This window comes from Periplaneta americana, chromosome 7, assembly GCF_040183065.1.
Source record: "Periplaneta americana isolate PAMFEO1 chromosome 7, P.americana_PAMFEO1_priV1, whole genome shotgun sequence".
Lineage (NCBI taxonomy): Eukaryota > Metazoa > Arthropoda > Insecta > Blattodea > Blattidae > Periplaneta > Periplaneta americana.
The window spans coordinates 68,009,575-68,035,863 of record NC_091123.1 but is presented as its reverse complement, the minus strand read 5'-3'; the positions used below and the strand labels follow the sequence as shown (position 1 = coordinate 68,035,863).

The 26,289-nt window shown below is 32.9% G+C and overlaps 1 protein-coding gene across 1 annotated transcript in view; it reads left to right on the top strand.

Moving 5' to 3' along the window:
- Positions 1 to 24,657, top strand: part of Adar (Adenosine deaminase acting on RNA) — a 103,526-nt gene extending 78,869 nt beyond the window's left edge. The window contains exons 11-13 of the mRNA XM_069830859.1: positions 2,356 to 2,498; positions 8,046 to 8,239; positions 15,735 to 24,657. Coding sequence (XP_069686960.1) covers positions 2,356 to 2,498; positions 8,046 to 8,239; positions 15,735 to 15,854 — 457 coding nt within the window. The 3' untranslated portion in view covers positions 15,855 to 24,657. The remainder of the gene's footprint in view (positions 1 to 2,355; positions 2,499 to 8,045; positions 8,240 to 15,734) is intronic.
- Positions 24,658 to 26,289: the final 1,632 nt, after the last annotated feature.

The following is a 26,289-nucleotide window of genomic DNA, read 5'->3' as shown; positions in this document are numbered from 1 at the left end:
ATCTTGCTTATAAAATGTTAGTGTCTTCATCTACGTTCATCAGACAGGCCGTTATGTAATAACTGTATAAAATGCTATCTCAGAATAACCAAATGAATAAATAATTTGACGAAATGTGAGCTTCAAGAAAGACTATATGTCAGAGTCGAAGGAAAAGACTGGTCTAGTTACAATCAAAATGAATTTAGTGTGTTTGGTTGGAATCATAGTCATGAACACTTTTGGATAGAATGAAGAGCACTTTTTGGTGGAGTTGGAGTCAGAAGCACTTTTGTTTATCGTGACCACATTTGGTGAAATCATAGTCTGAAGCACTTTTGTGTGGAGTGGGATCTGAAGCACCTTTGCGTGGAGTTTGAGTCTGAAGCACTTTCGGGTGTAGTCAGAGTCAGGAACTTTTTTTTTTGGTGAGGGAGGGGGTGGAATTAGAGTCGACCCACTCTTGAAAGGAGTCAGAAGTGAAAACAATATATTGACTCTCTCTTAACTATTTCAATAGAAAATAATGTTCTCTTTCATTGTTGTGAGCTGCTGTTTCTGATATTAAATATATTAGTAACTAATTGGCACACCACCTAGACATAAAGCAAAATTAAACAAGTTAGTCAGATTCAATTAAGACTTAACAAATTAAAACATGAACGTAGTTGATTTATGCACAATTAGAAGAGAAGCTCTGAGATAATCGCTGAGAAAAAGAAGCAGCTAAATACCATATTTACTTGCGTAATTTCGTTTATATAATATATATCTGTATGTTGGAGGTAAAGGACGCTAATGTTACAAATACTGAATTTTACAAGAGAGCTAAATGAAAGTGCTCTTTAACACGGTACTTTATGGCACATTGTACCCTTTCTAACAGGCTAACTCGTTTATTATTAAGTGTAGAAGTTAGTGCTTTGCACCATTAAAAGAAAGCGAAAAATTAAATTAGAAATATGCAAAAACCTCAATTTCGTAAAAAAAAATGGACATAGTGCCCTTTACCTCGATATACAGGTATATATATATATATCAAAATTGGAGGAGGAGAAAATTACTCGAGAACTATAAAATATCGAGAATAATCTGATCATTAATAATATCAAATCATTCATGTACTAATCAAATCAATGTTTAATATTTAATATTAAGGTGCTATAAATATACAATTTCAGTAATTATGGACAATTTTGTTGCTTTTCTTTGAACCACTATATGCCAGTTGTAATGCCTTTAGCTTGACCTTGATTAATCTCAGGTCATGGTGTTAAACTTCGTGTATAAAATATTCGTATCAACATCAATTTGTTATTAAACTTAAAGAAAATAAACGTACATGTCTTTTACACTGCACTACTTTCGACAGACAATAAATCCAATTCGTCTTCCTTGTCATCAGAGAAATCATAGACTTTTTCATTATAGAAGGGATGACTAAAGATCATGGGTTTCCCATGCTTATTTTTTTGATACTTGAAATCTTCACAAATGACTCCCTTGGAGAGAAAAGAAATGTCCAATTTTGTTTAAAATAATAGGGAGAAATTACATGGAGAAAATAAAATTCTGAAGAACATGTCCAAAAATTGTTGAGAGAGATATTACTGGAGGGAGTAAAATTGCGCGAGTAAATATGGTATATTGATAAGTCATGTAATCAATAAATTTGTTTGGAAGCTGTGGGAATGAGAGAGAAAGCCACATAAAATAGCTTTCGATGCAAAGGAACTAGGCTAACTCTCTTCTTCACACTGGCATCATCTATGCTAGTCATGGATTCTTAATGCATTATTACTTCCCCTCACCTTCTACCAACTTCAGAAGTTTGTACAATAGTGATGAAGAAGCCCTCGTTATTATTACTTCTATTACAACAAAAGTTTCAATACCAGGTACAATCTATTGCTATGGAATACAAATAATTTATATAATTATTTCCTTTGCTACATAGCAAACACTTGAATAATACCGCATTCAAATTTTTACAAAAAGTTTGCAAATGTTAAAATAAAAAGATAAAAATAAATAAAACTTTTATTAATGCAAAAAGTTATCAGTCATATATTAATAATAATAATAGCTTAGAACATATCTCTTAAATGAATTGTATGTATCCTGAATGTAGTCTGTATCAATTAGGCGGATGGTAGCACTTACATAATAGCTGACAAAATAATAAATTTGCTTATGAGATGGATTGTGATGTTTCCTCATGTTTGTACCCTTCATATTAAAGTATATGTCTGTATGGCTCATTGTTCTCATGTACAGAAAAAATGCTATTTGTAGAAATACTAAGTAACTTTGAATTGACCTCTGCATTATGACATTTTTATGTGTAGGGAAATTTGTTGAGTGGTTTGTTTGTAGGGCTGTGTGTGGTAGGATTGAAACCACAATCCAAGGACTTCCCCCTCCTTATCGGCTGAACAAGCCGCTCATGAGCCTTATTACCTCGCCAGAAGTACGACAGCCTGGCAAGGCACCCAACTACAGCGTCAACTGGACCACAGGTGGGGAGCAAGTAATGCAGATGTGGCAAACAGTATGCATCCTTGCGTAGATAAGCACACGCAACATGTGCAGAGGGCTGCATGTTACTTGGTTCACTGCATGAATTTGTCTTGTAGAACGATACAAGTAAATCATCATGTGCACCCTGTATCATTCCGCAAAGGTGCAAATGGGCTTTATCCTTTGACACCCCATCCTATTATTTAACAGGCATCACCTCCCAATTCTCTTCGATTTTTAGATTTTTAATGTTAATCTGTTCTGAAGATTATATATTCAGCAGGATAATGCTCACCAAGAGCCTATTTCCCATTACTTTAACGAGAAAAGCTATAATATATTATGCAAACCCAAAAATTTCAACAGACTTTTAAAAATTAACTGAAACACTATAAAATGCCTATGTTTTAGTAGTAGGGATCGTATTTTTTGGTGAAGTAAAATGGGTGATTTCAGTGTTAAATCTGCTGCTATTTCGGTGGATATTTCGTGAAATAAGTTGTCCATTAAATATATTATGTTGTTTATTATAAAAAATTGCCTTTTTTCTTATACATATCACATATCAGCATCACCAAAATTTAAACTAAGCATGGTTTCTACATTTTCCGCACAAAGATTTGATTCAGTGAGTATTTTCGTGTATGTAGAAAAGCCCCTCTCACTGTCTGCATTAGATGTAGGGAACCATTCTGTCTGCAAACAGTTCACACCAAATTCACTGTAATCCTTTTTTAGTCTCCCCAAAACTTCTTTGCATCAAAGTATAGCCTCTGTTGCATAATATACTGCAGAAAAGATTGAAGAATGTTGTATGTTACAAAAACATTATCATACACAGAGTATTCATAAGGAACGGGTCATACTTTGAGAAATGATAGGGGTGATTCTAAAGGAAAAAACGCTATTTAAATACATGTTTTATTCTCAATGGTTTTGGAGAAAATCAGTCAGAGGAACGGGAACAGTACAGATGGTAGGAAATTAAGAGATTGTTACCTGTATGTTGTGTTTAATGTCCATTTCTTGTTACGTAATATCATAAAAAATGCCACTGTCAACCTCGATGCAGTTTGCAGCTCATGTAGCCAGATGCTGTGTTGCTAATTTGATTGGTTCAGACATTTCTTAATGTGATCACAAGCATTTAAAAATGCGGGAAAGCAATTGCTCCCTTATATTTTAATGTACCGAAGTACATATGATATTTCCATGCAGATATTCTGCGTCATCATATGATGATGCTCCCTTGTTTCGACTTTATGCTTCTTCACTTTGCTCTTTAGTCAGCCCCAAAAACAATAATCTAATGGTGTAAGGTCAGGTGATTTCGGTGGCCAAGAAATGACACTACTGTCGGTGACTCAGGAGAAGACGAGAGCGCACTGAGGGGAAAGGGATGTGGACAGATAACGTACGACAACACGTCAATATTTGTAATGTAGTAAGCGGAAACATTAGGTCTCCTTCTGTTCAACTTAGCTTTAATTTCTATACGCATTGTTACTCATGTTTCCTGCACGAGTAATAACCTGGATACTGGGATGCTTATCTGAGCGATGTTTATAATAATCAACAGCGATAGTCAAGAAGGTCACATTCTTGCCCCTCATCTTCTCCTGAGTAATGGACAGTATGCTAGTGGCCAACATGACAAAGACAATAGTGCAACCTAATATCATTTTGATTGCATCTGCATCATAATGAGCAATTATGCAGAGGAAGAAAAGGAGACTCGTGTCTATTATTTTATAGCAGCTGTTTCTGGGAAACCATTGAGAATAAGACGTATATTATGTTTTCCCTTTAAAATCACCCATACTATCACATCTCAACATATGATCTTTTTCTCCAGAATCACCTTGTATTAAGTTGTAAAATGCTTAAAACGTCGCCTGAAATTTTTCAAGCGAAAAGCGCATTATATATATACAAAAATTAAAGGCTCTTTTTAAATATGGTACTCAAAACATTCGATCCATTATCTCTTTATCAGTTGTCCATTCGATTTGATAAATTTCATATATTGATAATGAAGGTCAGATGATTGATATACATATAATATCGATTATAAGTTCTATATTCGATATGAGCTTGGCTAAAATGCATCACGTCTGTTTACTCTGCCATTTGCTTTTGAGATCGCAGCAGGGTTGGATAGTTATCTAGTTTTATTGGCAGAGTTGGTTTAATTTGTAAGACATGTGCTTCTTCGTAAAATGGGCGAACAATTATAACTTCTTATGAAAGAGCCCAGCAGTATTCCATTCATGGACTTTATGCTTCAGATGCTAAGACATTTTCTGTAAATTCTGCAATTGCCGCATTGGAGAATAAAGCATTTTCAGAATGTTGTTTGCAAGTATTGTGGACACCAACAATGTTGACAGTAAACGTGTTTTATGACAGTATGGTGTGTTGTTTCAGGCAGACAATGTAATTTTAAGGAAGAAAACGCTGAACTGTTCACATTGTTATCTTTTGAGAAATGAAAGATAAAATTCATAAAGCTTCCTTCGGAAAAAAAGTGGATGCTAATTTGGAAAAAAAAAATAGATGCTAATTTGAGAAAAATATATGCTAATTTTGATGAAAATAGGTGCTAAAAATTCAGGTTGCTATTAATAGCTATTACTTAAACGTTCCTAATCAAGACTGGTGCCCTCAGCCATAAGTCTCAACACGGTTGAAAACTCAAAATTTATCTTCTGAAATTACATGACATCAAACAAAACAAGAGTTTCATGGAGTAACGTGTCTTAGTTGTTATTTCTTGATAATTTCTCATTAAAGGAAGAAGATTATCAGGTATTTTAAAAAGTACACTTCCTTCCCATTCCTTCCATATCCTTCCTATAATAAATTTTAACTTGTACTTCAAAGCCCATTCATTGGTTGAGCAGGCCTTTCCAGTAGAGTCAGCTAGCTCCTCCTGGCAATGGCATATTGAGTTGCACATTCCCTCCCAGTAGAGCTGGTTGAGGAAGCTGCTCCCAATGCTGCGGTATCCTCTCAGAGCCAAAGTACTGATTGAGGATGTGCTCCCACCTGGCCAGATAACGTTCACCAAGAGTTTGCCACATTGTTTGCTTAATTATTTCGATTCTGTAGATTTATTTGAATTTAGGTTCTATATTAACGCACTGAGTAGTTTGTCTTGTAGTTAGAATTGTAATCTTACTGTTTTGTCGTAATTTTTTTTTTTTAATATGCCTGCTGATTTTGGCAGGAATACACAGTAACACTACCAAGTGCAAAAGAAATGTGTTCTTATCAAACCATGTCTGTCAATGATGTTATCTTTATAATGAATCATTTGTATAATTTCATTAGCCAAGGATTTGGAAATTCCAATCCCGATCATTGACTTTTCTCAGGGAAGTTAAATTTTGAATATATGTAAGTTTCTTTTTGCACGATAATGGTTTTTACTGTATTTACAGCTATTGTTGTTAGACCTTGAAAGTTAGAATTTCCAGACAAACTTGTTGCTAGGGACACAATTCTTTATAACATAAAACTGTACTGAAATAGACCCATTACAGTGCACTTATTGTTACTTATAGGTACTGTACCATTACAGTGCAGTTTTGCGAAGACTTTGGAATAATATTGCTCTAAATTTTCAATGCAAAATGTTGCACAAAATGTTGTACAATATACATTTGTGAAGTGCATTACAAAACCTCGGAAATTGAAAAACTAGCTTTGCTCGTTTTTCAAACTTTTCCTCGATCTTGTAAAAAGCACTTCCCCAACCTTGTATCGTAATATACTATTACAGAACGAAAAATTACATTTGTTTGGATAAAATTCCTGCACATTTAAAGGACAAAACTAATATTCTTTCAGTCATTTATTATCATAATACTCTGCTCTCTTAAATTAACTGAGCATATTGGGAATTAAATCAATGGCTTTCCCAAAACAGACTATGAAATGTTTCATATAAAAAATTTTTATCTCGAAAAGGAAACAAAAAACGAGCTAAATTGTATTAAATTTTTTTTGTTTGAAATATCTCAAAGTGTAACCCCCTGAAATTAATGACATTACTTACGGTTCTTTTTGTATATACTAATTTCTGAAAGAATTCGTAATAAGTAAAACTGAGATTTTATTGCAGCTTTATCACGTTCAGAGTTGTTATATGGATATTAATTCATTAAATTCTGTTGCTCCTTTTAATTGTACATTTTCAAAATTTTAAAGCTTTGTTAATATTTTGATATTAACCATATTATTGGCGGCCAGGTAGCTCAATTGGTAGAGCAGTTGGTTACGGACTGGAAGGTCCAGGGTTCGATCCCAGGTGGTGACAGGATTTTTTCTCGTTGCCAAACTTTCAGAACGTCCCGAGGTTCACTCAGCCTCCTATAAAATTGAGTACCGGGTCTTTCCCAGGGGATAAAAGGCGGTCAGAGCATGGTGCCGACCACATTACCTCATTCTAGTGCCGAGGTCATGGAAAGCATGGGGCTCTACCTCCATGCCCCCCAAGTGCCTTCATGGCATGTTACGGGGATACCTTTACCTTTTATTAACCATATTATTATCATTGAAAGGCCTGTTACTTGAGATTGTTTTTTTAAAGATTGTCTTATCTATGTGCTCTACTGATCTTTCTTTACTTTCTCACTGTATAAAATGTAAAGAAAGTTTCGTGGTACTTCAAAATAATAATTGATTTCAAGATTATTTACAGAAATAACGTTTTCAGCATCTCTTATAAGTGAAAAAGATCATCGATGTGTATAGTTGCAATACCAAAGGTTAGATCCAAGGTTCACAGGTTTAAACCTTACCTAGGATGATGAAATCCTTGGCATGGCTTCTGCTGATGGAGAAGTAAAGCTGTTGGTTGTTGATATTTGCATATATTATGTATGTTAATTTAAACTACGGACAGAAATAGCACTGACAACATGATATAGTACTGAATTGTTTCAAAACATACAAAACGTAAAATGAGAAAGTATCATCATCATTATTATTATTAATATTATTATTATTATTATTATTATTATTGTTATTATTGTTATTATTATTATTATTATTATTATTATTATTATTATTATTATTATTATTATTATTGCAGTATTACTATCATCATTATCGTTATTGTTGCTATTATTATTATTGTTATTATCATCATTGTTATTATTATTATTATTATTATTATTATTATTATTATTATTATTATTATTACTACACAAGAAATAGTACTAAATTACATTAATTTCCATCTGATTATGGATATTCACATACATGATAATCAGTGTGACCAGATTTTGAAAGTAAAAAAAAAAAAACAGACACTTCTTATATGCGAGATGCCAAACACAAATTTTATAAACTAAAGTTCGGGCAATTTATTCTTATACAGTGTCAAGTTACTGGCTGTCTATTCCTGCTATAAAATGTGTTTATAACTTACTGCTGTATTTAATTAACACATGATGAAATGTAAATGTTGTATTAGTAAAGATTTGTTTGAAGAGTATTCTGTTGCAGCATAAGATTTTAAATGACTGTTGAAATTTTAGGGCAAGAGGGCCCTGAGATAATCAACTCAGTAACAGGCAAAGATGATCGTGGTGTTGCTTCTCGACTATCAAAGCAAGGTCTGTTCAGACGATTCTTGAACCTAGTAGGAAGGATCAGTTCCATAACGGGAATAACCTTTGGAACATGTCCACGTCAGTATTCGGATGCCAAAGAAGCTGTACAAGATTATAAGGTAATAATCGTTCTGCTTTTAATATTGATTTTAACAAGCTGTTTCTCTTCTTTTCCAGTGTTTTGATTGTAATTAATTGTCATCATCGCAGATATTGATTTGCCCTTTTTAAATATTTGTCTCTCACTACCCTCACTTATTATGTTCTCCCCATAAATTTCGTTAAATTAACAATGGAGAAATCTTTACACTGAGCGTACCTCACAGCTGGCATGTTACGCCGAAAGTGTTCAACACTTTAAAATAATGTTGTAAATATTCAAATATCTCGTAAATTATAACATTAATAAGCAAATTGAAGGACATTGCCATTTAATTAATGTGGAGTTGCTTATCGGACTCACACATCATCTACATAAAGATTATTTTTTTGGTCCTACAGAATACGTCTGTTACGGTAACAATTAATATTATTATTATTAACTCTCACTCGCCATGGATATATACAAATTAACAGACACCTTAAATTGGATTCAATTCTCTTTGCAGACGATTTGGTATTATTAGCACTTTCAGAAGACGACCTCCAAAGGTCAATATATAATTTGCAGCAAGTAGCAGCCACATACAATATGGAAATTTCAACAGATAAAACAAAAATTATGGCATTCTGTGGGAAATACCCAATACAAAGTAAAATTTGTCTCGATAATAAAATATTAGAAAGATGTATTAGTTTCCCATATTTAGGTTACAATCTTTCCATTTTTTAAGAATTGGACATATCACAGAAAATTAATAAATACACAAGAGCTATGGGCATTATAAATAGTGTGATGAAACCATCCTTGGTTCAGAAACACACCCGCATACGTCTCTACAACACATTGGCACGACCGATGCTCAGCTGTGGCAGCGAAGCATGGACACTGAGGAAAGCAGATAAAAGCAGAATAACAGCTTGTGAAATGCGATTCATGTGAAGAACAGCGGGATATACTAAATGGGATCTGAAAAGAAATTGTGAAATTTTAAAGGAACTAAAAACTCAACCAGTTTTAGATTACATTGTTCAATATCAGTCTAATTGGAAACATCATTTGGAAAGAATGAGTAATAGTAGACTCCCAAAGTCAATTTATAATTATGTACCACATGGCCAAAGATCTGTGGGTCATCCTGCTAAGAGATGGCATGAAAATTTTATGTGAGACCATAACAGGCCTTGTGGCCTAACACTTCTCAGGCAGAAGAAGAAGAAGAATTATTAACTCTCACATCATGTTTATCAAATTAGTAATTCAGTTTAACAGAGATCTGTATGAAATGATGGTGCAGGCCAGCATTCAACAAAGTTGAGGACAAGCACTTTAAAAATTTTGTTGGAAAGTACACTTGTACACAAGGATAGTGCCTGTCTTATAGTAGTACTGGTTTTTAAGTTAAAATATTACAACAAAGATTATTGTAATATAGGCTTGAACATTTCATTCAGGACAACTGTGTTACAGTTATATCAGTGTTTTAAGTTAAAATTATACAACAAAGATTATTGTAATATAGACTTAAACATTGCATTAAGGCCCATATCACACTAGGATGCCAAGGCAGTTCTACTGGCAGCGCTGCCAGTAACAAAACAGAGAAACTAATGGTGCATCTCACACCTGGCATCGCTGCCAGTCCGGACGCCGAGACAACTGGGCTGGTGGGATCGCTGCATGCCTGACTGCGCTGGCATAAAAATACATGAAGTTAGATCAGGCATCTCACATTCCAATCCCAGCAGAGGTGCCAGTCATTATTGCAACACTTATTGCCTCACTACCGCCTTGTTCCATTGTTGTGATTTTTTTTCGACATGGACAATTTGATACCCGGATGACAGTGATACTGCACTTTGCTTACTGCAAATAATTTTAGGAGAAAATTCCCTTAAAGAATTAATGAAATGTCTCCTTCAGGCGGAGTTACCGCCAAACCCCAAAACAATAGCTGATATATATCATATCGCTTATGAGTAGATGGTTACGTTGAGAGAGATCGGTTTTTTTCTGTTGCAAATCTTAAATGTACCAGTTGATAACGAGATATAATATGCATCCCATGATGATGATAACCTCCAGCGTTTAGGACAATGTAAAAAAAAGTTTCTGTCACTAATATTAACCCAAATATTCACTGCTCATGAATTATATGAAAAACATGCATTTTCCCTAAAACATAAACATGACAACTCGGAACATATATTAGTATTGGTATTTAGTATTTATTTAACCTGGTAGAGATAAGGCGATCAGGCCTTCTCTGCCCCTCTACCAGGGGATTACAACTACAATATGAAGAATTACAATTAGTATTAAATTTACAATTACAATAAAAATCAAAGTACAAAAAGATTACCTGATTAATAAAAGCTAGACAATTTATCATAGAAGTTAAGAACAAAGAATATATTTTTTTATATTTACTGAATTAAAAATTAAACCTAGAATAACAAAATTGTATAGTGATAAAATTACCGAATATTGAAATATTTTGTGCTAGATTAAGAGTACTATTTACAAGAAACCATGTCTGAATGAGTCTCATTTTACTGACCAAGTGTCTAGTAAGTTTGCGTTTGAATTCAATTTTATTTTGACAGTCCCTGATGCTAGCAGGTAGTGAATTCCAGAGTCTTGGCAGGACTATTGTGAAAGAGGATGAGTATGAGGAGGTGTGATGGGTTGGTATTGTTTCATGACGAGAGCGTGTGCTCAGATTATGGTGGGAAGAAAGGTAAATGAAGCGAGATGACAGGTATGAAGGAATAGAAGAGTTCAAGATTTCGAAGAGAAGGAGAAGTAAATGTAAATTTCTTTTCTTATCTAGTTTAAGCCGACCTATTGCTTCCAGGGATGGGGTAATATGATCATATTTACGAAAATTGCTTACAAAATGTACACACAAATTATGAGCATGTTGAAGTTTCGTTTTGTTGTCTCTGGAAAGATCAGTCAGTAAAATGTTGGCATAGTCAAAATAGGGAAATACAAATGTTTGCACAAGGGACTTTTTGAAGCAAGAAGGAAAATTAGCACATGGATAATAGAATATACTTTTCTGCAGGTTTCTGTTATTTGCATGTTCCAGTTGATATTATTATCTATGTGAATGCCAAGATTTTTTACTGAAGAACTGAAAGGAATATGCACTGTACTTACTTTAATGGGGGGGGGGGGGGAATTTCGAGGTGTTTTACAGCTTCGGTTTGCATATACTGAGTGTAGACATATGACGTACGCAGAATTTTGTCAAGGGGGGGGGGGGATCATTAAAATTGTTTACAATTTGCACTATTGGAATTTTAAATTTATTATTATTATTATTATTATTATTATTATTATTATTATTATTATTATTATTATTATTATTATTATTATTAAAAATATGAACTGTCAAATGCACAAAAAGTTAAATGAACATTTCACAATAAAATCAGAACTCAAACTAACAAACGGGTGAATACCAGTCTTAAAGGTTTCATAAGAAATTAAATTTCATATTGTGTCTGCTTCATTGTATTGTAAGATCGGTAATAGGCAGTAGGTATCTCTGTAATAAAGATAGCATTGTTATAATTCGAACATGCTGTAGCACCAAGCACAGGGATTATATTGAAGGAGGGGTAGGACTATGCCTTAAGTCAATGTAGATTTTGTTACTCTGACAGTGAAAAATTAGAGAAGAGAAAATGATTATGTATAAAAAAAATATTCAAACCTTAATATGTATTTTTTTTTTTAGTTCAAAAGGGGAGGGGGGGTTCAAACCTGGTAAACCTTCCTGCTTACACTAGATGTTAACCAAATTATACACTGGAAGGTTACACAGACATGAGAATCAACATAAGACTAAACATATAGTCGAAAAATACCAACAATATCAGGATAAAGGACATATTTTTTTTAATATTTCAGAACATGTGACCACAATATTTCTATATAGAATGTTTCATATTAATTGTTCTTATTTTTATAATATTTACCAATAGGTTATTTGATCTAGATATGCAAAAAAATTAATGCTATGCAAACCATCAGTATGCAAACTTTATTGCGTAGAAAAACTGTGGAGTAAGTAAAAATAGTGTTTTTTTTTTTTATATCAATAAATCGTGTGTTAAAATTTTGTGTGTCAGTTTTAACTAGGCCTATGCCAAATTTCTTATAAGTAAAGCATGTCAATCGGTAAGATATGGAAGAGTTTGATACAGAAAAGTTCATTATAAAATTACAAAACACATGAGCGATATGAGATTCGTCTGTTGATTAGAGGAATCGCAAGTTGAAAAGAAAAATTTAAAGCAAACCATGTGTGTTACGATCTCCAACATAAGGATGCACCCACAACCGACCCTTTTTTCCCTCTATTTTTACTTGAATGGTGACATATAGAGGCAACATGTATGCCTACTAATATTTCAACATTAATGTTGAGACTGTAGCATACGCTGGAAGCTTGGTTGGCATCAGGCTGTCAGACCATACAGATGCTAACAGTGCTGCCAGCAGAGCTGTTGTGGCATCCTGGTATCATACAGGTCTAAGAGCAGTACCTGTGTTACAGTTATATCGGTGTTTGAAGTTACAATTTTACAACAAAGATTATTGTAATATGGGCTTGAACATTGCACTAAGAGCGGTATCTTGAAATAGTAACATTTTAAATTAAAATTTTGCATCAAAGATTATTGTAATATGGGCTTGAACATTGCACTAAGAGCGGTATCTGTGAAATAGTAACATTTTAAGTTAAAAATTTGCATCAAAGATTATTGTAATATGGGCTTGAACATTGCACTAAGAGCGGTATCTATGAAATAGTAACATTTTAAGTTAAAAATTTGCATCAAAGATTATTGTAATATGGGCTTGAACATTGCACTAAGAGCGGTATCTATGAAATAGTAACATTTTAAGTTAAAAATTTGCATCAAAGATTATTGTAATATGGGCTTGAACATTGCACTAAGAGCGGTATCTGTGAAATAGTAACATTTTAAGTTAAAATTTTGCGTCAGAGATTATTGTAATATAGTCTTAAACTTGTTAAGAGTAGTGCCTCTGATACAGTAACATTTTAAGTTAAAATTTTACATCAAAGATTGTTATAATGTAGGCTTAAACATTTTATTAAAAGTAGTGCCTGAGAAACAGTACCATTTTAATTCGAAATTTTCTCGGGCTTCCAGCCAGGTCATAAGTTGGTGATCCACCGACGTATGACCTGGCTGGAAGCCCGAGAAAATTTCGAATTATCACGTCGCCATGAAAGCTTCAGTAGTTAGTACCATTTTAATTTAAAAGTTCACAGCAAAGACTATGTTTATATTTTTGTAATATGCAACACAGTTCTACTCTTTTATGTGCGAATTGTGGCTGTTCTCCTTGATGTGGAAGTAGTCTGTTTACACAGCACTGCGTGCCACTTCTCTTCATTTGGCTCATTGCACAAACTCCAAATTCACTTAACTTTAAAAAATAGTGGCTAAGATTCCAGTCTCTACTGATCAAGAAGAGAAAAAGGAATTGATTGGGTCACTGGCTGAGAAAAACCAAGAAACTGCCTATTGAAAGATCCACTGGAAGGAATGGTGAATGGGAGAAGAGTTCGGGGCAGAAGAAGATATCAGATGATAGATGACATTAAGATATATGGATCATATGCGGAGACTAAGGGGAAGGCAGATGATAAGAAAGATTGGAGAATGCTGGATTTGCAGTGAAAGACCTGTCATTTGGCAGAACACTATAAGGCGAAATAGCAGACTAATTCGTTAATACATCACAATGCCCTCTGTATAAGGAACATTGAAACAAACATACCAACTTCAGTCACCCCCTGTCAACTATACTGTACACTGAAGTCTACCCAAAGAATGCATACCGGCACCTTAAAGTCGTAAAGACCAACTAACTAGATAAAATTATAATTATTGCATTCTGTTCAATTTTAATAGTTTCCAAGTCAAATCAAGGAGTTCTGAATACATTTTGTCAAGAAAACACATCTAAAGTAAATAACTACTATTTGTTTTAGAAATTCCGGAAAACTAGAAAACGTTCTTGGTACAAAAAAAAATTAAAAATAAAAATATGTATGAATGTCAAAATATGCACATATATGCACGAACAACAATGTGCCAATGATTTTAATTAAACATGAAATATATAATTACTTAGTTTCATTAAGAAATGCAGATCCAATACAAATATGTCTTTGCATGTGAAGGACATTGGGAGAAAACAAGGAATGTTCATTTTTAGTGATTTTTATGGTATATAGCAAATACTACAGGTAACAACTAGGACTACAGAACTTCCTAATCACAAAAGTTTAAATGTGGAAATGCCCGTAAAAGGTAACGTTAAACATTTGGTGCACTGGTTAAAAACAAGCAATGTCCATTTTTAGTGATTTTATGATATATATATATAGCAAATACTATAGGTGACAACTAGGACTCCAGAACTTTCCAGTCACAAAAAGTTTAAAATTGGAAATGCCCATATAAGATGACGTTAAACATTTTATGCACTGGTTAAAAACAAGGAATATCCATTTTTAGTGATTCTATGGTACATAGCGAATACAGTAGAGCATCAATTATCTGAATACCGATCAACCAAAACATCGGTTAACCGAAAGCGTTCCAGTCAGCAAATTCAGATCTGCGTGTGCGCCATGTAGAAGTTTCGCTAGCGCTGTTTGCGAGATTTAGTGGCAAAAAAAAGAGACTCAGTTCTGAAGCAAAAAAAAAAAATCAGGACTTCTTTTCCTAAACTGTAGGCCCACTTTAATGGCCATTTTGAACTTGTGAAACTAGGCTAGTCAGTTCTCTGTGTTCTTTGTTAGACGTGTGATACAAAATATATACTGTATGTACAGTTTTGTGTTTAATATCAGTATTTCTTTGTTTCATACTGCTCCTATGACACTGGTACAATTTGTTTTCGTAAATGATTGGTTATCCGAATACCCCCTGTCCTCAGTTGTTTCGGATAATTGATACTCTACTGTACTACAGGTAACAACTAGGACTACAGAACTTTCCAATCACAAAACGTTTAAACGTGGAAATGCCTTAGTTTCATTAAGATATATAGATCCAATACAAATATGTATTTGCATATGAAGGACATTGAGGGAAAACAAGGAATGTTCATTTTTAGTGATTTTATGATATGCAGTGAATACTATAGGTAACAGCTAGGACTACAGAACTTTCCAATCACAAAAAAGTTTAAATGTGGAAATGCCTGTATAAGGTATTTGGTGCACTGGTTAAAAATAAGGAATGTTCAGGTATTAAAACTTGTTTTTCTTGATAATGCTGTTTTGTGACATTCACCGTTTCCTCCCAACACTAGTAATAATTATTGGGACTGTGAAAATTTAATGCTAAATGCAGAAAAAAACATTAAATGGAGGTCGTCTAAAATTGGGGTTCTACTATAGCATGCAGTATTTTATCTCTTAACTAATTGTTGTGACGTATATTGTGTTACAGATGGCAAAGGAACAACTAGTCCTTGCATTCCACAAAGCAGAACTCGGCACATGGCTGAAGAAGCCAATAGAGCAAGATCAGTTTGAATTGGATGATTCCATGCTGAATAATCATCAATGACTGGAAGATGGTTCTAATGGGGTTCGCCTTGCAGAATAGAGCAGTCGCTCAGTCCCCCGTCCCCCCCTGTCACAGTTGCTCCAAGGAGCAGAATGCACACTTGGCACCAGTAAAGGGCAGATTCTGGAGAACTAAGTGTAGCACTTCCTTCACTCTTGCTCACAACTCATCTCAGACTAGTGATTAACCTGAAGTATTAATACCCTTCCCTTACAAAACCTGATCTCAATTCTTATTTAGTTATCCAATTTTTATCTAGCAATGCAATATAGAGACAATAGGGATCATGTATAAAAATGTCCTGATAGTAGCAAGTCAATCTTTAGTTAGGATATTCACGGAATTTATTTACACATTGCTTCCTGAAGTCTAGTTTTATTACATGGCAGTATATTCTATCACTTTTGGCCTTTAAATTGTGTCCTCTTTCGTTAGAAAAAAGACGAGAAAGATGGTATTTAGACTGTAGCAAAATATCTTAGACTCATTTAATTCATATAGAATATAAAACAAACGTTAAAAGTGTACTGTGCCAAACTACGATTTTGCATTGCCAGGAATCAATGTGATAATAAGTGATTGTTAAACTTCTGGATCTTTTCCACGAGTGAAATGGAATAGATGATTGTTAATGTAGACACAGTGACTTAGGCACACATTTGTCCCATAGATGAAAATAAATGCTTTTTTATAAGTTGCAATCAGTGCAGTGGAATTTACACTTCTATTACTGGTAACAAAAATAGTTACTCATCACTCAGTTTTGATGGGCGAGACGTTTATATATGATCCCAAGCATGGTATGACTTCCTCCCAGATGGAGATGTGAAATGTGGTAAGCATGAGATTGTATGCAGTTATATGTTACACCTTTGCAAAAGTCTTTAAAAACCACCAGCCATTGCTCAGCTCCGTCTTGTAAAAAGAAATGTCTATGCTTCTTTAACTTCATAAAAAAAAACATCATTGATCCTCCTCCCAATTTCCTTTCTTATCCTTGCAAAACAGTACAATCCAATTGCTCAACTTTTCCGTTCACATGCACATATCATGCACGACATGTTTTTTCATGACAATAGAGCATTTATTGGAATTTTATGTTAAATATTTCTTATTGTTATTAGGAAACTAATAATTGTCATGAAAAGTTTTCTGTTCGGCTTCAAGGAAAACATTCCTCATACTCAGTAGAAGAATGAGCTGTTTGGCATTTGTGATCTGAAAGTGTTGCTCTGTATGATCGAGTGAAATCAAGAAGCTTCCCATGTAACTTCTGTTGTGCAGAGAAACTTGTTACTGTGTATTGAATTCTCTTAACATACTCACAATTGGCTTTCCTCATTAGTACTATATTTACCATAGTTTACTAAAGAAATGTTAGCAAAATCTGAAATCTTCCAGTTTCACCCTGATTTCTTTTTGTAATATAGGATTTGTTGTTGCATGGGATTCTTCGATCTGTTTTGTACAAAGTGGCTCAAATGTAACCTAACCCAACAAAACCAAATGTACATTTTTTTTATTTGTACAAAGTGAAAAATAAAAAATACTCTTGAAAGTATAACCACTGTTCTGGCAGCCTTTTATCTTGCCGGATGTTACCAAATATGTGTTGTAATAACACATTTTGTGGTTTGGCTGTGAAGTAGATGGACAAACTATGCAAGTGGGTTTCAAACGCACATATAAATGCTGCTCCCTCCTCCCCCTCTTGAGAATTGGTAGTGTGTTGTTATTGATGTTGTTGATGTTGCTGTTGTGGTTGGGCTCGCGTTTCCCAGACTCTGCCCCTCACTATGCCAAGTCAGTACGGGACGGTGGACTGAAGATCAGCCCTATTCTGTTAGATGTTGGACTCTGGGAATCCTACAGATATCCTCTGGGTATTTAAGCCAATTCCAAAGTGATACATACCATCCCTTGTGCTATCACGCGTATCAGAACCCCCCCCCAAAACATGAATGAATTCATGTAGCGTGTCATATCTATGCAGTATATCATGTTTATAGCGTCTCCAGCAGTGGCGAGGAGGTGAACGAAGATGAATTTGTTTGACAGAACCACTGCATCATACTTTTTAAGTGTGGAACTTTATTGCTAAGGGTTATGAATATCGTAAACAGGTTATACTGAATAACGTTCCTTCCCTCTTTTTGCCATTCTTACCATTTTTCTAGCTTTGAATATATGATCCATCGATCTTTTAGGACACTTGTTAAGGCTGAATTGCTGTTCAAATTGGTAACTCATACAGAAAAGGAAGGATTTCATTGCTACAAAATACTTGCATTTCGTCTCTCAGACTCAGAGCAAGACAGCAAACACAATGCTGTGCTCTTGTGACAGTATAGTATTCTCTCAACAGGGGTCACCAGTTTGCTTTATTTCTAATATAAAAAAAGTGTTACAATAGACGGAATCAAAGAGCAGTTAATTGAACAAATATAAAGAAAGTGAGTAAGAGAAAATTTTCTTTAATCTGCTGGAGGTTGAGTACAAGCAGAAGACGAAAAGTACCTGTTACATGGGATCTGATGGTCCTTTGAAGGACGCAGGGTTTTAGATGCCTAAAGGAGATTGCCATTTAAAATTTAATTTCGTGGTACCTGTTATACTGTAAAACCTTCCATAGTTTTATTATAGAAGTAAATATACTTATTTTTTTTGTTCAGTGTAAGAGTCTTGTAGTCGAGAGACTGTTAAAAATTTGTTAAGTTCTTACTTTGTTGAAACAAGATAAGTATTATTTTTTTACTGTAGACGTGGATTATTTCTTTAACATATTATGCTCTTGTAGTTCTTAGTCATAGTGATAGGAAGATGAGAATTTCATTCCTCTACATTGTTGCATATTGGATATTAAACAGATAAAGAGTTTGACCCTCTTTTTCTTCTTCATTTTAATAATAAAACTGACTGAGCCTATAATGAGTCATCTTAAAGTCTTTTAACTCTGCTTTATATGGCTAAAATAAAAATATACAGAGTGGTGCATGGCAGTTGACGCATTTGAAAAGTATATTAAAAATATATCATATGCTACATGCCATTCAGATTTTATGAATGACTGCTAATCCATTTGCAATTTCATTCAATTTATATAAGTAACTTTGTTGTGAAATATTCATCAATTTGTTCGCAATAATTGTATTTATTTTGTAGTTTGAAAATTTCTTCGAAATTGTAAAAGAAAATTAATAAACTTTAGTACACGTATTAGAATAATGATGGTATTGAAAATTGTGATGAAAATTCTTTGGATGTTCTATTAAACAACAGTATTTTCCTTAGTATACTTTTGTTTTCCATTCATAATATCTGACTTCCTTTTTTTTTTTTTTTTTTTTTTTCCTATCATTTAATATTTTTTTTTCTTTTTTACCTCTTTTTTTTTTTCTTTTTTATTTCCTTTTCAGAGCAAAGATGTGTCAGTAATTGAATTTCCTCACTCCTCTATTTTACACATTACAATAAATGTACGGAATCTAGGTACCAACATGATTTAAGATAAAGCTCAAAAATAAATATTTAAGTAGAAAGCTTTAAAAATATTTTAAAATAATATACAACGATAGCTGCAAAGTTTGTTAGTGTAACTGTGGAATGTAGAATTCAGGTAACTGTTGGTGACCCCTGTTTATTTCTTGAATTCGTAGATTTTTTCTTTGTTTTTATTTCTATGTTCATTGTTAATTGTATTAATTGGCAGCTATAGTAATAATAGTAATTAGAATTATGAAATTTGACATATTTCTTTCATATACTACTTTGTAAATAGTTTGTATTCACTAGGTTAAGATTTCATTTTAATTTTTTATGTCTTTGTAGTAGTGTTTACTCTTTCTAGTTGTTGGTTGCATTTGAGAAATGAATTGACTTGTATGTTTTGGAAGTTAAGCACAGCACAAAAGACTTGTAACATAGATGAGGGAAGGTTTGAAGACAAGTTGTGGAACTTCCTAATTTAATTGTATTAGTGGTTTAAATTCTGAATGTTCAGCAAGATGGTACTATGCAAGAGATAATATTTATGGTGATACAAGTTTTATAGAAAATAGTTACAATGCACTTGGACTTGTATACATCCCCATGAATCCATAGTGTCAACATGTTTTTCTTGCGAATCATCTTGCTGACATATAATTTGCTGTCCACGTGCCGTTGTGTATCTTGTGTGTGTTAACAAGGGAGTTAAGAGTATTTGATTGCAGTGATTACTCCATTTTCACGAAAGAGGCCATTTAACAGCAATCCTCTTGCACATGTGTTAGACTGATAGAACAACATCATTACCATTGTCATAGATTATAGAATATTTCAGGTCATTGTAACATAGACACATAATAGTTCTTGGCAATCATTAGCCCAGAAGGTAGATTTTGAAATGCATTCAAGGTCCCTGGGAATGTAGATCGTATTTTAAACATCAGTGCAAGAATAAATTTTATAGTTCCCCAGGGAATAGTAGTAATAAGCTTAAGTAGTTTTCTTGAGCCATAAAGTGAGAGACTTCACTGCGATCACACATTATGCTTAAATCCCACTGTACTGTTTTAACTTTCTAAATTTATAAAACAGAATGTGGTACCTTGTATTAGGGAAAACAGACATTTAAAAGAAAATTTCTCATCTTTCTTAGTCTTTAAACAACATTGTATTAAGAGTATTTTTTAATTCTCGGCTTTGACTTCCCCCAGGGACCCTGCTAGCAAAATGTAACTGGGTTTTAGCATGCAGTATTCCTTTCTTCATTAAAATCCATTTTACAGTTCGTTAGTACAATTAAGATTTGCTATGGAAGTGAACTGCCTGCTGGCGTGAACTTGATGCACATAATTAAATTATTGCCAGTTTTAACTTTTAAAAATGGTACACAAACACCATTAATGCATTTAGTTAGGTAATAAGTAGTGTGTGAACTAAAAAAGCACACAAGTTGAAAGTCGTCTGGAAAATGCTAAATATAACACTTATTGAACAGCCTTGGTATTGATGCAGACATGAGAGAGTAGTAATGGTTAGAAGAACTAATCATATTTTGTGAATTTAATTTTATTCTTAGCATCAAGATTGAAGATAGTTGAAAGAATGACGTGAATCTACAAAATTATTATTAAAGTACAACCATTTCCTATTTAGAACTTGAATTCTATTATGGAAGATTAGAAAATAATTAACAGATTGAATGAATATTACAATATTATAACAGCATAGCATAGTTCTTATAATTATTTTTCTCAAACTAATTTCTTTTATCGAAACTTTCGATGACTTTCAACACAGCTGTCTTAAACAACTGTGTCTTTTGTATTGTACTGTAACAATTATCAGATTACCGTACTTTTCCCTTGATTCTTTCGTATTATAAAACTGTCACCTCATTAAAATACTTATGATATAAAATAAACATTGAGTTCACCTAAATTTAATTTGCATTTGTATTTTGTCATGTAGTTACTTGGTCTTGACAGAGAACTTACCTATGGCAATAAATAATGTAAACTTAAGTGAACCTAAGCTCTAACTTAAGCGAATCTAACCTACCCTAACCTAACTTTATCCAGTCTATTCTGAGATAACGATAATGGAAATGTGACAAAACTTTCCTAGACTATTACAGATCTTCTAAGTACAGGTATTGTAACTAAAGTTTTTCGTGTTTTTTATTAGTTCAAGAAAATTGCGAGACTATCTGTTTGCAAAATATTTGTTATTTTTAAATTCATCATAATCTCTTTACACTAGTGCTAAATGAACACTTCAGCTGAATGCATCATTAAGTAAAAATGAAAGCCATCTTGATCGGTTTTTTGCTCTTTGTGTTCTTTACATATGACGTAAAAATATATACAATAAAACGTTTCTTTCGTAAATTCGTTAAATTATTTTTAACATTAAGATACCAGTATATCAGTTTAAATTTCTAATGACAAAAAATAGCTTGTTGAACTAAAAATTAATTATGGCTTTTAAAGTAAGATCAGATACTTACGATCTTAATACTTCAAATACTTCGATCTTAATATTTTACTCAGAAAATTCGAAGTAGAGAGAATCTTTAAGATGTTTATGTTTACATCTAATCCGCCATGACCAGGTAAATGATTGATGATAAATAAAAATAAAGGTATGATTTTGTTCCTTGATTTTATTAGCTCAAGAAGAAAAGAAAATTTTTGTAGGTATGGAAACGAAATCATGAAGTTTTAAATAATACATTTTATATAGAAAGTTTAAAGTAACTACTAGGAGTGAAAATGTTTGAAGTATTCTTAAAAATATCTTGTAATATAATGTTTGGCACCGAATGAACAGAAGTGAAGTTCTTTACTGAATAATTATTCCCCCTTTCCCAAGTGGAAGTTTGAATTGTATAACTTAATGTTAACCTATCCAATAGTAATGTCATTCGAAGATGACATAATGAAGTATTATGTTACGAAATTGTGGCTAGTGATTTTTCCTGTAAATTTGACAGTATTACATATTATGAATTTTACATAAATTTTGTTGTTATAAATATAATTCACCATTATATATTGGTGCTTAAACATAATCATAAGAAAGGAATGTCACATTTGAGAACAAAAATAGTTGTAGGAGGAAGAATAGAGCAACTTTTCAGTTATAGTTACCTTGCATTATTTCACATACGAGGATTAATGGTATTGAGAGTCAAGTATAAACAATTATTAGGCACAATCAAATGCACCCTTTACATTTATGAAGTCGACCTGGTTGGCGAGTTGGTATAGCGCTGGCCTTTTATGCCCAAGGTTGCGGGTTCGATCCAGGGCCAGGTCGATGGCATTTAAGTGTGCTTAAATGCGACAGACTCATGTCAGTAGATTTACTGGCATGTAAAAGAAGTCCTGCGGGACAAAATTCCGGCACATCCAGCGACACTGATATAACTTCTGCAGTTGCGAGCGTCGTTAAAATAAAACATAACATTTATGAACTTCTTACACTTCTGGTTCTGATGGTAGTATATAAATTTGGAATTTTACCAACCCATATTCACAACAAATACACAAACACAGAGTGTCTGGGATGAACACTACTGATAAGAAAGTTTTATACTCAACAAGCAACAGAGTTATCCAAATTTTGTTTACTGCAAAAGACAGAGGAACTCACCAAGTTTTTATGGTGATGAGTAAATCTACTCATTTGTATTTCGTGTGACTCGGCAGACTAAACAAATGAACGTATCAACATGTAATAGCATGAAACTTAAAAAAACAATTGAACAGAATTTATTTAAATTTATTAGTTACTTAGTTGTAAAACTTTCTTTTCGGTAATGTTCGTCCTGGACACCATGTACAATATAACTGAAATAAAAGTACTGATACTTCAGTGAGAGGCTGGGTATATTTTATTTGCGCTACAAAGAAACAAAAGAAATTCAATATGGATATAAATACAGAATACAGGGTAAAATAATATGATCTATTGAGAATGAAGATAGATCGGATCCCATTCCAAATATAGATAAACCAAGAGGACAACAGAAAATAACTAGACTGAAAACTTTAGACAAGTTTTGAATTAACTTAAACTTTTTGCTGCCAGGACAGGCCATTAGACCTAACTCGTGTATTATCATCATTAGAATTATTATTATTATTATTATTATTATTATTATTATTATTATTACTATGTAAGAAATTAAATATAGAGTTGTCGTGCCAAAGAAAATAGTTAAACTGCTTTCATGTTGAATAAATTGTACACTTTACTATATCACTCCCACTGCCTATTAGAATTTAGTTAAATTAGTTTTGTTGTGCTTATGTATTTCTTCTAATAAACTTACAACATAACTGACCTTAAAAGACAACATGTAGCTTTAGCTGTATCATCATGAAAAGGCATACAATGTTTAGGTGAACTTAATGATTATTATTATTATTATTATTATTATTATTGTTAAACTTAGTTATATTAAGTCAATTTCTAATAGGTAATGTACAGTATTGTCAGATCTATGCAGTCGATATTGTGCAAAACATTTTACATCATATATAGGATTATAGTTTTTCCATTAATAGCAAAAATCATGGGCATTATGTGAAACATCAGAACAATTATTGTTAATCATAATAAACTTTCCTTTAGTTATTTAATCTTTCTTTAGTGAAATACAAGCCTTGGAAATTTGTTGCCTGCTGCTTACCACAAAATGAGGTATGTGGCAATACAATTATTGAGGATGTTGATAGCATTACTTTCCAGACAGAAATCTTAGGAACAGTAGGTTCAATTAGTAGATTTTTTCACACTTTTTCTAAGGTGGTGTGAAAATTGATTTCTTTAATGTAAATAGATTTTGCTTTAATAATAAGAAAATGTTACAAATATAATTTCTGTAATTACTTTGTTTTATTGACCAGAACATGAAGACCAAAGTTTGAAGGATGTTTATGTCTGGGTTTATATGTATAAGAAATTAAACATAAGAACATTTTGTATTTTTCTGTATTAGATTACATAAGTAATGTTCTTTTTTTTTTAACATAGATTTTCTTCAGGAGAATATGAAGATCCTATTCTTCATTATTTCTTGCTTGTACTGTATGGGGAGATCAAGTATAGAGTTTTCAATCAGAGATGATAAGGTATCATTCACACAATATCATTATAAGTCAATATTAATTGTGATATCTGCCACCTCGTTACTTATAAAGATTGAAAACTAAGATCTTGTAATATATTATTAACAAAGGATGCATAGAAATGTAAGCATCATGGTATATCTGGTTTTAACTTAATGGTTATAAACCATTTAATACCTCTACTCTTTTGTTTTATTTGAACCTGATAATCGTAGCATACTACAGTATTTGTGCACATTTTGAAATCATCCTTAATTCAACTATATCCTTTCTTAATTCTTGAAGACACCAAGATCTCATACCTGTTCCTCCATCTACCTCATAAGTTAACCATCCATCTTGAGATTTTCGTATGAAATATTTTAAAAATTTCATACTTTGTGAAAATACAAACTTAATTACAGAACTATAATTTGAATTATAAAATGAGAATAGTTCCTTGGTCTACTCAAGAATGTTGAATAGTACAGTCATATAATGGTTAGTTAAAATGTTAGAAAACTACCTCCAAAATTTCAAATTTTCATGTTATGTCCATCTGAAATAAATTTTAATCGCAAGTAGCTCATTCAAAAAGGATTACTTAATTGTCCATATAAGTCTCATCATTTGTCAAAGCTACACATTTAGGGTTGCCAGATGTCTCAGATTGTAAGGGACATATGAACCGTTCAGAGCAGAAGTGGTGTAAGTTAAAAATGGGTAATGAGGGTTAAAGTAAACATTCTGTAAAGTACAGCCCAAAGTAGCAATTAATATTCAATTTATTTAAACTATTAGTAGTCGGTGGATATTAATTGCTACTTTGCGCTGTATTTTACAGAATTTTTACTTTAAACCTCATTACCCAATTTTGACTTACACCACTTCTGCTCTGAACGGCTCATATCTATATATTTGAGAGAAATGTTCCATCTCCTTAGTAATTCGTTCATGGAATGCCAATTAGGCCTACCTAGAATTTTGATACAGCTATAGATTACCTACTTTAAGAAATGGTTTGTTGTTTCTTATTCAAATCAATTCCTGAGAGGATAACATTAGATAAGCTCATAATGATAACCTACTTGTTATGCTGTAAGCAGTTTGGTGTTTGAATTTAAATTTGAGTTATATAGGCCTATTCACTTAAATAAGCTTTGTGTTTAATATTGATAAAGAATCTTTGTAATTTATAAGCAGTGGTGATCAACGGAATAATGATAGTAAATGAGTACTAATTTTCAATGATATGGGCAAAAATACCTTCTTTTTTTTTTTTTTTTCTAAATTAGTAAGTTTGTATTTGAGCATACCAATCCTAAATGCATGCTTAGAAAGAGTGTCTTCTCAAATGACTAGGAAGTAGGGAAATATAACAAGTAAGTGAATGTGCGAAATGAACATTCGCTTTTAAAAGTGATAATAACGAAAATTGATAATAAGCAATATTAATTTATTTTTCATTAAAATAATTACGTTTTTTACAAGTTGAAATGTATGTATTTTTGTCTTCTTTCCGGTCTGAGGTATCTGGTAACTCTGGTTAGAGTAGTAGATTAGATTTGAAGAAAAGTTAGATTAGCCATGAGCACTCCAATCTCAATGGTCCATTGTGCATATCTCTTTCAACATAGTTTGGCGCATCAAACCTCAGAAGGTTTTTGCCTCAATCACAGTTTTCCTCTCTATCTTCTGTCATGGTCTTATTTCTTCCTATTCGTTCCAGATCCCTTTGCACCTCGTCATTCCAGTGGAATCTGTGTCTTCCCAAAGATCTCCTTCCATCTAGTAGTTCTTCCTAAGTAAACGTAGGAGACATAATACTGTTGAAC